Below are 16,018 nucleotides of genomic sequence, written 5' to 3'. Positions count from 1 at the left end.
ATCCACACCAGTTCTTTCAGTCTCCGTGCTGTGTTTTCCCCTCAATCCCTTTGTGTGTGTCTCTCTCAATCAGCATTTGAAGCCGTCTCACAGTCACTCACTACCAGATCATAACTCTGCATCAGGCCAACTTCTAGCGATTTTTCCAATGTGTCAATTTCCAGTGTTCCCTTTGTTCTTACCTTTGTCTCTGTGTGCCTCAGGACCCCCTGCTCACCTGCACTGCTTGCAGCTCACCTGGATCTGCTCTTCTCAAAAACAAATGGCCCTCCGTTGTGACGGTATTTTATTACTACTGTTTCTAAGGTGAAGAATGGCGTGTTCATCTGGCCTCTGTGAAAAAAGGTCAGTTATTAGTAATAAAAACATATTTCTTAAAAAGTATAAAAGAACAAAACCATGTTAGGTTGTTTGGACTATTAAAACATTTTTAGTGACATCACAAGGAAACATTATAATGATAAACACATTTTGGGGATGGGTTCACTATAAAGGCTCTGAAACATTTACAGTAGAGTGAGGAGTCCAGACAGACCTGCAATGACATTGAAAGAACAAACCCAAGAGGACCACAATGGGAAAGATGAGAAAAAAATGAAAAAGAACACCAGAAGTACTCAACAACACAACAAATCATAAGGAAACCCAATACTGAAGATGAAACGATAGTTTGGAGTCCATATCCCACCTCCTACTACGTCCCTGATGAATAGTACTACAAAGCCAGCGATGTAGCTCAAGACATGACGTGGGAGCTATATGATATATGCTATATGATCATGTTGACTAGGTCATCAAAGTTGGGTGGATCAACTTCAAGACATTCAAACAAATGTTCACCTTTGGGAACATAGAGTCAACATTGGCTTCAAGCAACATGTTTGGAGCAACTGCTAGGGTAGAGAATAGACCGGCAACGATAGCCCTCCTAACAACTAAGATCACATGCAACAGCCTATCTCTGATTTACAGTAAGAAGTAAAAAGAGAAAATAACCAAATCCAACAGCTCAGAGTTACTTCTTAAGACCTCTGTTTCTCTCTCACACACACAAACTAGGGTTCAGCTGAAATATCAAATCAATTCATAAAACCCAAGATCAATCTTTCAACAAATATATTTTACACATTCCTACAGTATATTGTGAAGCTGTCACAATGAGATCTGGTCACAGGGAATTTTTAAAATAACCAATGTTTTTATCTATGAAATTAAAAGGGCCAGTTCCGATTTCAAGTATTTTGACCATGGTTGCTGCTGCTGAAGATGGGCGGTAAATTGAGATTTCTGAGGAGAGAGAGCCTATACCATGACCCAAACTCCTGAGAAGAAGATCCGTCTCTTTAGTTGCTAAATGTTCGACTGAAATGTTTGACTATTCACTTTTTGACTCAATCAGAGGTTATTAGTATAAGTTCCAGACTGCTTCACACCTCCTTTTATCTCTTCTCTGAAACCAACCATCTGTCACCTCTTGGTTAAATTTGAAGATCTCATCAGGCTGTGGATTAGTGATTAGTGTCTTCACCTCTGTGGAGAGTCTTGATGTGGATTCTTCACTGTCTTGTTCCACATGCTGCACTTAAAGGCTGCCAAGTATCCTGGTTATTTATTGTGAAAGAGAAAGAAACACAATTTCCCCTCCATCTAGAACACACAACTGAGCAAAACACACAACATTTTAAATTATTCTAAACCATGAAAGCAGATGAAACAAAACAGTACCAAACTGAGGCTGTTCTAAACAAATAATGGCTCACACATTCTCCCGTGCTGTGCTGTGCTGTGCTGCAGCAGGTCTCCGACTACACTGGATTTCTCTGTTGGCGATTTCTGGAGATGCCAGAGGAGCGCACTCCCCGTGGTTCATATGGATCAACCAACCCCGCTCCTTACTGCCGCCTGTCATTCTGCGCGTCAGAGCGAAGGCATGAAGTGAATGGAGAGGAATGAAGCAACAGCTGCAGTGTCTGTGCAGCAGAAATACTCGCAGTGTGAACTCCATTAGGGCTCACTGTCAGCTCCCCGCTCCTAATTGCAGGTAAGCTATTTTTATCTGCGTGTAAAACTGGTTTAACTCTGATTTCTTTCCTCTGAATCAAACACCTTTAATCAAGAAAAGACACCACAGGAGGAAAATGAGAAAAGATGACGGAAATAAATAAATTGGACTACCTCAAAAGGACGTTATCTAGAAATAGTGTCCTTACATGTGCTGTGTCAGTGATGAGTCTTCTGATATCCTCTAATCGTTTCATCCTCATCTCCTTTGAAATGCATTTAATAGGCTTATTTAGGGTCTGATGCGCAATCACTTTGCATTTCACGTAGCTATCTCAAGGTGGTGTCTGATTGTGGCATGTTACTGTAATTAAACCCGCATATTTCGGGGTTACGGATGAAGGCTCCTGGCTCTAACGCATAACACTTGCTCCTTAGCACGAGTCATATAACTAATTAAAAAAAAGAAAGAAAGAGAAAGGCGGGGAGATAATGTCTTTCTTTTCTCAGTTTTTTCACAGTTGAACTTCCAGGTGCAGATGGAGAGGACACACACAGCCTAGGAGCAGCCGGGATCATTGTCTTGCTTGTACGGTGTTAATTATGTTCCATCAGCTGACGGATCAGACAGTGAATGGCAGCTGCCAGGGACCCGCGTCAGGCTGCAACAAGAGCGCGGATGGAGACGCGCTCCAGCTGCCCACTTTCTCCACCGCGGCCAAAGTCAGAGTGATCATCACCTTCACCCTGTGCGCAGTGTCGGCTGTCTGCAACTTAGTTGTGCTGTGGGCTGCCAGCAACGGCGGCAAGCGCAAGTCCCACGTTAGGATCCTGATCATGAACCTGACGGTGGCGGACCTGCTGGTGACTTTCATCGTGATGCCCGTGGACGCGGTGTGGAACATCACGGTGCAGTGGCAGGCGGGAGACGTCGCCTGCAGGCTGCTGATGTTCATGAAGCTGGTGGCGATGTACTCCTGCGCTTTTGTAACTGTGGTCATCAGCTTGGACAGGCAGTCTGCCATCCTCAACCCCCTGGGCATCAGCGAGGCCAAGAGGAAAAGCAAAATCATGTTGACTGTGGCCTGGGCGATGAGTGTGATCCTCTCACTCCCTCAGGTAAGAGACAAGTGTGCCAGAGCACTACTCTCTTTGCTCTCTACTTTTATCTCTCTGGGCTGACTCCAAGTTTCTCACTGGTAACTCAGAATACACATGTGTGTGTGTGTGTGTGTGTGTGTGTGTGTGTGTGTGTGTGTGTGTGTGTGTGTGTGTGTGTGTGTGTGTGTGTGTGTGTGTGTGTGACAGGATGTGCTTGAACAATCTGACCTTGGAATCTCTTTCTTTTCAAAGTGTGACATCTGCACTGTCACACGTGTAGGCTGTGCTCTAGGAACATGTTCACTTAAGGCTGCACTGGGCCCACCTGTTGTTGAATTATTAACAATGATCATGTAGAAATTGGATCATAGACACTGGATAAATATACCTTCAAGTCCAATAGGAATGGCAAATTATTTATCGTTGCTGGTCTGCCACTGACACTCTTGGAGTCTGAAGCACATGTGTGGAAAAGCCTGCTCTGAGACTAGTCCTCTCCCTCAGAGATTTGGTGTTTTTTTTGTTTTTTTTGGTGATTTGTGAGGTCCCTACCTTGAGCTTTAACTTTTGATTACCAAAGTTTCGCTATCTCTATAGGCCCTTACAGAGATAGAGTGTCCATAAGGCCAAACCTGTGTTTTTTTTCAAGTCAATGTGACATTTGACCCCCCAAAATCGAGTTCAGGAACTTTTTTTTTTTTTTTTTTTTGCCAAAACTGAAGTTCTGTCAAAGGATTATTGAGATATATCAAGTTAACAAGGCCAAAACTGTGTTTAGTGACTTCACTGTGACCTTGACCTTTGACCTTTGTTTACTTGAAAACAATATACCTCTGGCAAAACCAAGATATCCTGCTGTGTTTCTTCCCCATTCATTCTTTATTTAGTTCCATTAATTATTCATAAAAGTAAAGCACAAGCCAATAGATGACTAATATGGCCACAAAGCTACATTTGAGAGTTTTGGTCTCGATTGAATATGCAAATGGGGAGAGTGGAGGGCATCCAGTTGTTGGTAAACAAATGGCAGGATGGACTGTGGCTGCAGCTTCTCCAGGCTCTTCATTAATATGGATGTGAGAGCAATGGATGAGGAGTGGCTGAATACCACAGGATGATGATTTGTTGAGCACTGGGATTGTTGTTGTCGTTTTTCAGGGGGTTAGTATTGTGGTGGATCAGCTGGTGCATGAAGGATGGACAACAGTTCCATGATGGAAGATTTTTGTTTGTACAACAAAATACCCAAAACGTGTGTTTTGTCTCCTCCTGGGGTCCGTTTCAAACTCTGAGTTTGTTAACCCTGAAATGAGGCAAACTCTGGGTTTTCCGTTTCAGAAAGGGAGGTAACTCAAACCAGGGAAAGAGGAGTAACTCCAGCCCGTTTCACAAAGAGAGGTAAGCTCCGAGTCAGTTACTATGGCAACACACTCCGTGAACCTAACCTGGTCGGGAGCAGGTTTTCTCCAACTAACCCTGAGTTTCTCCTTTTTATCTGAAGCTGCAGACTGAAAGCAGCGGCTGACAGGACGTGTAAACTCCGTCAGGAGGATTATTAGACCTCGACTGGATGTTTTATTCTCCATATGAGGATTAGTTTGATCGTTCCCGTTGTTCTGCACCGTCAGTTTATCTCAACAACCCTCACATGAAACGACACGGACAATTGCACTTCTCTCTTATATTTTGTAGTAGGTCGATCCACTTATGGATTATTTCCAGGTGATTGATGACTACACGCACATCCCCGTCACGTTATAATGGAGACAAACTTCAACGTATCAAACACACATTTGGAGTTGCACCTGCTCAAACACACAATGATGAATAACTCTCCAGATTTCTTTTTTTAGATTAATACTCACGTATTGTCCCGTGAAAAAAAAAAAAAAAAAAAATCCGATCTCACGTCCATTTGCCGCTGCGGCGCTGCTGCAGAATCTTTTTTTTTTTTTGGGGGGGGGGGGGGGGGGGGGGGGTGGGGCATAGACATATAAAGAGTAGACGCCGCATCGAACGCTGGGCCTATTGGCGCTGACGAGCGGTGGGGCCGCCATCTTGGACGGGTCGCCCGCTCCACTCAGTGTATCTGTTTGGTTGGTGCAATTGATAGTTTCACTAGTGTCAGTGCATTTAATCAATAACTTACTGAACATTATCCCGCCTATTACACGGCGTACGAGTGAAATAATTCATTTGAAACATAATTTTGATCAAAATACTACTTTTATCGATTTATAAATGTTATAATTTAGCACATCTGCCTGTCTGGTCTCTTCTCCGCTGTGTTGCTGAGCCTCCTCCCATTGGTTTTCAACAAAGCCTTTTATAATCAATAACTGGATCGATGGATTATCACATATATGTTACAATGTATGTTACTATTTGTGTAGTCTTATCTGTCATAAACAAGATATTATAGGTTTATGGGGCGTGTTTGTGTCGCGGACTACAGGCTCTGATCTGATCAGCAGGTTTGGTGTCCAGCCAGGATGTGGAAGGAGCCTCCACTCTCCCTGTAACAGGTTACAAGTCATTTATCTAACATCACTATTAGTCCGAAGCTTTTTACTGAAGGTAAAAATGAAACATAAGGTAAATATCCTGCATAGTTTCTCTATTCTGCGCTGCGCTGATCAGAGCGGCGTCCCTAGCAACGGTGTGTTACACTTGACGACCATTCATTATACAGAAATAACCATGTATATATGTCTATGGAAATAACGGCCCGTAGAGAGCAGCAATTGATCAGAGAGCAGCATTCCTGTAATGAATAAATATATAGAGATAAAAGCTATATGTTAGAGAAAATAAAAATATATATAAACCAGAGAATCAATTCATATCAGGTCAGAGAGAGAGAGGGAGGAGAGAGAATAAATAAATAAATATTCGATTCACAAAATACAACCAATAGTAATGTTCAATCTTATTTGTGAAAAGTAATCGCAGAGCCAGCTGTTTTAAATGGTTTTCTGTTGATTAAACAGAAATAATATGCTGCACAGTGCTCTGCATCCTGTTACTTCTGCTGCTCGACTGAGTAGAACTAACTGTTATCACCTGTTCTGAAACCCAAAACTCTAAGTTTCCTGTCTCAGAGTAGATAAACTCAGAGTTCAGGATTTGACTCAGAGTTTGTTGAACCTGCTTTGTGAAACGGACCCCTGATGTTTTAAAAATAATTTAGTATAATTTCTTATTTAATTTTTTAAAGGGACAATGAGGAGTTTTGGAAAAGCGAAGCATTTTCACACTACATTTATGAGCCTCCGCGCACACTGTGAAATTCTTTGACCAGCGCAAGGCTGACTCATGTTTTCATTCATCAAGAATTAAAGTCAGAGGTCCGAAGACGATCATATACCGTCGTAGTCCCGACCATAAACGGCGATTCGGCGGCGTTATTCTCATGACTCGCCGCGAAACCGAAAGTAAGGAAACGCTGGTCGGCTCACCCAGCATTTCCGCCACCACTAATAATAACAAAATAACGATAGAGACAAAACGATATATTTATCAAAAATGGGCCCATTAACAAGTGTGGGTAGCGTAGATTCATCCACATTAATATGAGACTTTTTTATTGTCGCAGAATTTTTTGTTCTGCCGATGGAGAAACTCCTCGTTGTCCCTTTAAATGTATATTACTTATTATTTAGTCCAGTACCTACAAACACCAGGTTTCATTGATTGCTCTGCGACATAAGGGATTCAAGATGCTTGAGTAGGTTTCAAATGAATGAACACAAATGGCACAGCAGCTAACATGAATTAACCTGGGGTCTGATCCAGTTGCAATACGATAACTGGACTGTCAACATCACAGGTGGTTGGCAAATATCAGGAATGTGTTTGAAGTACCTTATCAGGTATAAGCTCATGGTATTTTCTAATCCTTATCCACTGAAAGCCAAGATCTGAAACCTATATATTCTGTCATTATGATTTGCGAGGGCAAAGAAGTCATGCTCACATGATCTTTCTGTAAATTTTTGAACAACTTGAGGATGAGTTCACATTCTGCACTGCATTCTCCATCGGGCAGGTTTTTAAATGAAGTCAAACAGTGTTGATGGGGTTGGGGTAGACAAGTGGGTGGACAAAATGAATAACTTGTAGTTACCCAATTCCTCTGGAAAAGGTAGATCATAATCAACATCTGAAGAATCGGACTATTTTTGTAATCATGACGACAAAGTTCTTTCTTTTCAACCCTTTTCAAGTCAGTTGTACCCATGTAAAGTTTAACCACACTAAATCACATAAGAAAACATACATGTTCGACAACAGTGATAGACGGGTTTGAATTGATTTAATTTAATTTAATTTATAAGTTTATTTGAAAACAGGGACAGTGCACATTAATAACATCACTGTAAATGCGCCAGAATTAGCCAAGAGGCTATTTTTCATCTGTAGTCCCCAGACGGATGTTAAAAAGTCACCCTAAAAACAGAATATGAATATGATTAAAATTACAAAGTTGTCCTGTTGGAAAAAACACTGATTTGATTTTGTTCGAGTTTGGTTCAGAGTTACAGTATATGGTGTGCGCCACCTGTAGAGTGTACAATAATCAAAGTAAAGTCCCAGTGCTCCCCCATACTGAGGTCCCTTTTTAAAACGAGGAATAGGGAAAGATGACTCAACCAGGAGAAAGAAAAGCACAGTGTGTACACTTTTGGACAAAAAAGCAATCGATATGGTATGAAATGTTTGGATTTCTCACCATTCATCTATATAAGTCAGTCAGCATTACATTGACAAATAGGAAATCTCGAGAAACGTTAAAAGTGCCACGGATATTGCTACCCAACATGTGATATCATCTGGTTTGGACTTCTACCTTTAACCTACTAAAAGAAAAAAAATATTTCTTTCTTTTTGATAAATTTATAATACAAGTGCAGCTAGTGCAGTTTCCCTGTCTGTAACAACATCTATTGCATGTCTGCCCGTCCTGGGTGAGGGACAGGGCCGGTTCTAGAAAATGATGACTAGGGGTGCATCTCAGATCAGAGGGGGTGCACATGCCTGGCATGTTATACAACACTAAATTATGCATTGTCCCATCATTTCAAGCGGAATGATACTAGCAAAACAAGGATGTTTAAAGTGTCTTTCAAATGCTTTATTGCAGCAATATTGTAGCAGAACAACGAAAATGCTACATTTAGTCTTGGCTACCTCACCCATCAGATGATCTAGCAACAGATATTTCTTATCTTGGAAATAAAACATAGAAATTCTAACTAATTTTATCCATACAGTTCAAAACCACCACTAAATATAACAGTTTTTTTAAGTGGAATGATACCAGTCAAACATTTAAAGTGCATTTTTGCAGCAATATTCCTGCAGAACAAAGAAAATGCTTTAGTTCCTCCATACCTAGGTCGTCGGGTGGGCCGGGCACCTGCTCATGGGGTGAAGGGAGGGGGGACGGCGGCGGCAGCGGCTCGGGCAGGAGTGAGCAGCCCGACGAAGCTGCAGCAGCAGCTTCATGAATTTCAAGTTGAGATCGAGTCTCTGTCTCATCATGACCACCGTTGTCCGACCTGCTGGCGTGGTTCTGCTTGAACCACTTCCGAATATCCATTGTTTACGTTATGTTAACTGTGCTGCAGAGAGCAGCGTTTTGCTGGTGCAGGTAACTGCGCGCTGGACGCAGATGAGTGACGTGCATTGACGCGCGCGCACTTTTTTTCCCCTCTTTTCAACGGAGCATGCAAACACATAAACTGAGGGTGCAATGCATGCTTATGCACCCTCGTAGAACCGGGCCTGGTGAGGGATCCCTCCTCTGTTGCTCACCCTGAGGTTCCTCCAATTTTTCTCTGTTAAAAGGGTTTTCTATGCAGTTTTTCCTCAGTCGATTAGGGTGGCCATTTCCACAACACCAAAAAGGAGGACACTTTGCGGCATTTAGTGAGGAAATAAAAATCGCAACAACTAGTGTACTCCCCACGACAATACAATTTTGTACATGATAACGATGGTATCATGTTACAGTGATTCTGAGATACTCTGTTGACAATTTATCTATGATATCATGTATGTGTAACAGAAGAGGAAAAAATATTCCTGAGAAGGCGAAAAGTATTTGTTCACAGTATTTGTATTTATTCAATAGCCTACAGCTGTCTTGAAAAGTGCAGTGCCACAAAGCAGAACATTTATGGCCTTAACCTTTATGTCTGACATGGACACTTTTGTCCAATGTGGTACATGTGCCGGAGAAAAAATGTTCAGGCCACAGATAAACATTCCACTTCTTAATAAGCATATAGAACTTTTTTATGTAAACAACAAAAGACAGTAAGAAAAAAAACACCATGTAATGGGTGAATATTGAACTGAAAAGTCCACAGTGTATTCCACAGTGATTCAGTCCTTTGGGGACATGTCTGCAGTGTATTTGTGTTTATGTATGTGTGTGTGTGCAGCTGCAGTCCACCTGTATTTTAACTGATTCAAGTCCCTGTCCTCAGTATCCTGTTCTTCAATACGGCCTCAGCCCTCAGCAAAATCCACCTTCACCTGCTGCAGCAGCTCAGGGAAAAAAAAACAAAAAAAAAACACCGGCGTGCTTCATGGCTTCCAATGGCCGCCTTTCATTGTGTGCTAAGTGTGCAATACGCATGCAAATCGTCTTTGCTACTTTTGCTCACAAGCGTGCGCTCTTTTGACCATTCGGCATTGAATTAGGTCCATCTTTTCGGCTTGTTAACATTCAGTTAATGAGATGATGAGTGACACACAGCTCGCACACGGTAGAGTGCCTCTCTCACGGGAACAGGGGGCGGCTTGTTTACATTTTCAACCAATGGGAAATCGAGTGACACCGCTTTTAGCCAATCATTTTAACCAATCTTTTTTTTTTAAACCGAAAGTCTTACACCATTGGACGATATGCAGCGTTGCGTTCAGATGCAACTCCAAAAAGGAGGACAAATAAGCGTCCGGCTTGAGGCTGCGCCGGACGCCGGACAGGGCATTGAAAATCCGGACTGTCCGGCCTAAATCCGGACACCTGGTCACCCTACAGTCGATGTGAGGGTCTAAGGGCAGAGGATGTTGTTGTGATGCCATGTAAAGCCCTTTGAGACAAACTGTTTGTAAAAACGGGCTATACAAATAAAATTGCCTTGCCTTGCCTTGCAGCTAACACCGCCATAGTTTTCCAGTCTCACGCTGCGACTGGTTGTCAGGCTCTAATGTGAGCCAATATATCTCGATATAGCACTCTCCCTGCACCTCTACACTCACACAGCAGGGATCTGCCAAGAATCACTCACTAGTGAGAAACTTATCCCTGCTGAAAAGCTACTGCAAAGGTTTTCTGAGAGTGGGAAGAGTTATCTCGCTAACCTCTAATTTTCAACCTTAGAAAGATCAAATGCGAATAAACTGCATGCTGTTTTGCATATGAATGTTATGCTGTGGTTGTGGTGTCCTCGGTCTCATCAGGCAACAATTTGAACAAAACAAAACCCATGCAAAGCCACTGATTGATGCACAAATACCATCTGTACATATAGTTTTAAGAGTGGATTTAAAAAAAAGACTTTACTGATGTGCGTGAGGCAAATGCACTTTTATCGGCTGAGCTAACATTAAAACAATCTTCAGTAGTTTCAGTTCAAAAGCAGAAGCTGCCATGTGCTATTAGAAATCTGGCTGGCTTGTTTCCTGCTCACATAATGTTCAGAACAACAACAGCGCTGCCTCAGAAAACAACAAACTACACAAGCTGAGATTAGAGAAGGATAATTAGGTAAGTAAAACTTAGGACATGGTTAAATATTTTCTTAATTAGCTAACATGGATTATGTGTAAAGCAATTGCATTAAACTCACAAAAGTGAAATAAAGAGAAACTTTGTCCAAAAAAGTAGACCAAAAAGATCTTACTAGCCTACTGTCATGAATTTATTTATTGAATATATTATTATTTTACTTCTTATTCAGGACCAATACTATCAGTAAATCACAAGTGTAATCCTCAGGCATTTTGAAGTTTTAGGGACCATAATAATTTTTCCATGGACGTCCTCCCATTGGTAACCTGTAGCAACAAGCCCACGGAGTCACAGCCCTTTGGATTTTTTTTTTTCATCCTTCACCACAACCAGTCTAATTCATGCTCCTGAGATTTGCTGTGAAGACTTTGGCATTACAGCACTATGATCAAGACCAGGAGGGGGTGAAGGAGGGAATTTTAATATAAGGGCAAAATACCAAGATTCTTGAGGTCATCTGAGCTGTGTTTGACATTTAGTCACACTACAAAGTGGAAGACAGCTGCTGGAGCACTTTAGTGCACTTTCACAGGTAAAACAGGTTGTAAAAACACGAGTGGGTTGCCTGGAACGCTGCAAAGTCTTAAGTCGTGACTTGAAGCTATAATTTACGGTTTCAAAAGCCTGCCTGGAACGCAGCATTAGCCAAAACGACCGGATCGCTTACTTCTGCTTTAACTAGTAAGACTTTGTTGGGTTGGACTTTAAGCATTACTAGTTCAGCCCAGTGGGCTAGTAGGCTTCACTAGTAAGGCTTATGTTACAACTAGTTTGAGTGTCACTATTTGCTGAAGAAGAGTGACTCGTGAGAGTCTTTGGTCAACTAGTTGGAAAAAATGTCTAACTAGTGTGGTCATATGTCCAACTAGTGCTGACAAAGACTGGACTAGTGAAGGACACTGACACCTGATATCAAGGATATGGAATAAATGCTCAAACGGCTTGCCATAGGCATGTCGCATTATAAGCACCAGCCTATAGCCTATAACTTGCCTATTTACCAACTTGGCTGGCATATGTATGGCTCAGTGGTATTTCAAGAAAACAATTCGATACACCAATATGACCGCAAAACAGCACATGACGTCATTACGCACTTTTTATTCGATTTAAAGATCTTCAGATAATTCGTTGGACAAGTGTATGGAAACATGGTTAGTGCCACTAGGTTTGCATATGTGAGATAGAGGGTCAACTAATTACCAACTAATTAAGTCTTAATGCACAGAGAACGAGTTTGAACCAGTAAAGTATGTGAGTCACCCATAATTAATTAGTCATTATCGTGACAATGAATATAATTATCACTGTGGTGATATACTCCATAAGATAACATGATAAATTAAATTATTTTACAATTATAGAAAACTAAATTTTAGAGAAATTAAAAATGACAAAAAAAATTCTCAATTAAGATAAATCTTCAGGGGCGGTGCGTGGCGCAGTGGTTAAAGCGGCCGCCCCATGTAGAGGCTACAGTCCTCAACGCAGGCGTCCCCGGTTCGAATCCCGCGTCGGGCAGACATTTCCTGCATGTCATTCCCCCTCTCTCTGCCTCCCCCTTTCCTGTCTATCTCACTGTGCTATCAAATAAAGGCAAAAACGCCAAAAAATATACTTAAAAAAAAAGAAGATAAATCTTCAATCAATCCAATTACTGGGATTTTCCATGTTATGTTTCCCAAACCTTGACTTAAAGCAGAAGTGAGTGGTCCGGTCGTTTTCGCTAATGCTGCGTTCCAGGCAGGGTTTTGAAATCGTAAATTACAGCTTCAAGTCACAACTTACGACTTTGTAGCGTTCCAGGCAACCCACTCGTGTTTTTCCGACCTGTTTTACCGGTGAAAGTCACTATAACGGCCACTCGTAACTTCCGACCCGTGAACTCGTACCAGATCGAACTGGTACCACTTCACGGTCGGAAAAATACGAGTTTCCTTGAACGCACCATAACAGTCCTCGTCCCTACGTCACCACATTCACGGCGTTCCTTGGCTGCACACACAGCCCTGCATGCCGTTCTCTCTCCTCATTGGATAAAAACTGTAGGATACGATAAATGTTTTCTCTTCGGCTCAGAGCAGAGCAGAGGGACTGACAGACCCGTGTTTCGGTCCAAACACTCTATGTAAGTGATTGCTGTCGGAAGATATAACTATTTAAGACTTATATTAACACAAATATATCACTTACTTCTGCTTTAAACCTGACCAAATATGGTCTTGTTGCATCATCAGTCAGATTTATTTGTCAACCGTGATTTGTGATAGTATATGTAATTCTAATGTATTTTAACTTGGACAAGTTGTAAGCTGAACGATATGGATGTTTAATGCTGATTCATTGTGACTCCCATTATTGGTTTGGTCACTAATACAGCTGTATCAGTAGAGAAATACACTGAAAAAATACATACCTTATTCAGATATCAATTGTCCGTGATCTGATACTGCACTACATACAGATTTTTAAAAAGTGTGAGCAGTCTTCCAGGAATATCATGATCTGCCTCAGTTCATCAATCATTAGGTGCAAATCTTAGCCTGGGTCCTGCTTATGGCATGAAGTGGACATGTCTGTGTTGCTGCGTAACTACCTGTTCAAGCAGGGGAAGGGATTTAATATATGAAATCATTTCTGTCATGGACAAATGGCTTTGAAAGCTCTTCAATAATTTAACAGGTGTCTGTCATAGATGATGTGTCAACAGTCAATCATAATACAGTGGAGGATGGATAACACTGACACTTGCTGATCACCGCACTCAGACATCTCCCTCCTTTCTTCCTACAGCCAGAATATATCAGTGTTAACATCATATTTCTCAATGTGGATATAATACCAATGAAAACAACAGTTATATTCTGGTTTTTCACCCATTTTTTTGGAACGGAGTTAGGGTTTAATAAGGGGAATGTGCATGTATTTACATCTAATAATAGCATCAACATTTTGTATGTACATAACACTCAAACTGTTAATTACTTCAGTTGCATTTTATTGGTTTTAGGTCTAAATAAACAATGCGGTATCTGGCTTTTTTTTGTGTTCTTATTATAGTCTCATGTGTGTATGCATCATGGCTTACCAACATGGAGACATGATTGCAGATTGTGGAGGTAAATTTGTGGGCTTCAAGCTGAAAGATAAGTCGGGAGAGCTGAGCTTGGTCAACAACAGTTGAGTTTCTCTTGACTTGTTAGATATAATACAATACAATTAGGGGACAAATTCATTTAAGCACTTTGGAGAAAACCCAGGATGGGGGTTGTTCCTTTGGGACTGATTGCATTTGTCTGCAAGAATTATAATAATGGATTTTTACTTCACCAGAGGGCACAGCTAAAAGGAAATCTCATGTCAAAATGGCAGACATACTCAGCTGTGAGAGCGTGATAACAGCTCAATACTTCTACATTGTCTATATTTAAATACACATTTTAGCCACAAATTGATTTCAAACTCATTAGAATATATCTGGAAAGACATTCAATACTCTAAATGTCATTTAGAAATATTGTTAGTTAATATTATGAGACACATTCAAAAGTTCAAGTAATATACTTTGCGTTCTACGCTCCTAATCTTTCTGTCCAGCAGTCTGAGCTCAGTTCGCCTCCCTTAGATTTTCTGTAGTTAAAATCTGTAAATGTGAGGCAACAGCCACAGTCAGCTATAAAAACCATAAGTACTGAATTTTTCACTGTCTGTTAACAGCTGCAGCTATTTAATTCTTTACATTCTCCATCTGGATGTTACGTGTGTCTCATAATTGCAGTGCAGGTGTGTAGGAAAAATGGGAATACCTCAGAAGATGCACTTAGAACAGAAATATGAAAAGGCAAAGAAAAGCAAATGTGTCTTTTTTGTGATGAAGGCAAAGTTTTCAAATGGACAAATCATGCCCGAGAATCTATTTTAGGTTACGTATGGATATGAGTAATGATTGTGCTGCTGTTGGCGCTATCATTCCTGTCTCATTTGCTAAATCAAAAAAAAACCACCACTCCACTTACTGTCACATCAGATCAGCGGAAAAATAATTTCTGCACCTGTACAGCCTCACTTCCTTTCTCCTCGTCTCCCTAAGATGCATTCATGGGACTGGCACATGCATCACAATGGCAGACCTTGTTCATTCGGTCATGGGCCAGAGCAATGACATGATGACACATCTATTCTCTCTGTCTAGCTGATAAAAAGATTAAATGATAAGAGAGAACTATTTCTGTCTTTTCGTACAGATGTTCATATTTCACAATGTAACCATCACTGTCCCAGAGAAATTCACCCAGTGCACCACCCATGGCAGCTTTGTCCAGCGTTGGCAGGAGACCCTCTACAACATGTTCACCTTCGTGTGCCTCTTCCTCCTGCCTTTGGTCATCATGATCTTCTGCTACACAAGAATCTTTGTGGAGATATCCAGCCGCATGGCTCGGAGTAACCGTGAGTCTTACAGTATGTTGTCAACAGCTTCATCATGTGAGACCAGGGAGCTTGTGTGTGACAAAGATTGTTTTCCTCTCTTCCAGTGGTGTCTCGAGATGTTCATCTCCGCCGCTCTCACAACAATATCCCCAAAGCTCGGATGAGGACTCTTAAGATGAGCATTGTCATCGTGACATCATTCATCGTATGCTGGACGCCCTACTACTTGCTCGGCCTGTGGTATTGGCTGTTTCCCGAAAAAATGGAGGCGATTGTTTCCCATTCACTGACTCACATGTTGTTTATCTTTGGCCTCTTCAATGCCTGTCTGGACCCCATCACATATGGCCTCTTCACCATTCATCTTCACCTGGGTCTTAAGAGATGCTGTCGAACTTCAAACACACGGACTGAATTAGAAAATAACACTTGCATTATTCACATGTCTCGCCTGTCATCTCGTGGACGGACTTGCTCAGGTGGTCACAGCATTGGCAGAGAGGAGAGAAACGACAACAACAGCACGAAAGTTGCCTCAAGGCCAATCCTCCCAGTGAGCAATATATAAGAATGTGAAATATATTAATGAGAAAAGATTCTCTGCCCTCAATCAGTGTTGAGCTTAGTCTTTTGCTGGAGATGAGAGATAGCTCTGTGATTTTTTTGAAATACTGAAGCACC

The 16,018-nt window shown here is 41.4% G+C and overlaps 1 protein-coding gene across 1 annotated transcript; it reads left to right on the top strand.

The window, feature by feature from the left end:
- Nucleotides 1-2,604: 2,604 nt before the first annotated feature.
- gnrhr4 (gonadotropin releasing hormone receptor 4) lies at nt 2,605-15,905 on the top strand (the record flags this gene model as incomplete). Its single annotated transcript, XM_083973526.1, has 3 exons — nt 2,605-3,120; nt 15,151-15,355; nt 15,442-15,905. 3 exons carry the CDS (start codon nt 2,605-2,607, stop codon nt 15,903-15,905), a joined length of 1,185 nt encoding a protein of 394 aa, XP_083829652.1.
- Between the last annotated feature and the right edge of the window lie 113 nt (nt 15,906-16,018).

This window comes from Trachurus trachurus, assembly GCF_905171665.1.
Source record: "Trachurus trachurus genome assembly, chromosome: 6".
Classification (NCBI taxonomy): Eukaryota; Metazoa; Chordata; class Actinopteri; order Carangiformes; family Carangidae; genus Trachurus; species Trachurus trachurus.
The sequence above is the reverse complement of the archived record's forward strand: the minus strand, read 5'-3'. Positions and strand labels throughout refer to the sequence as shown.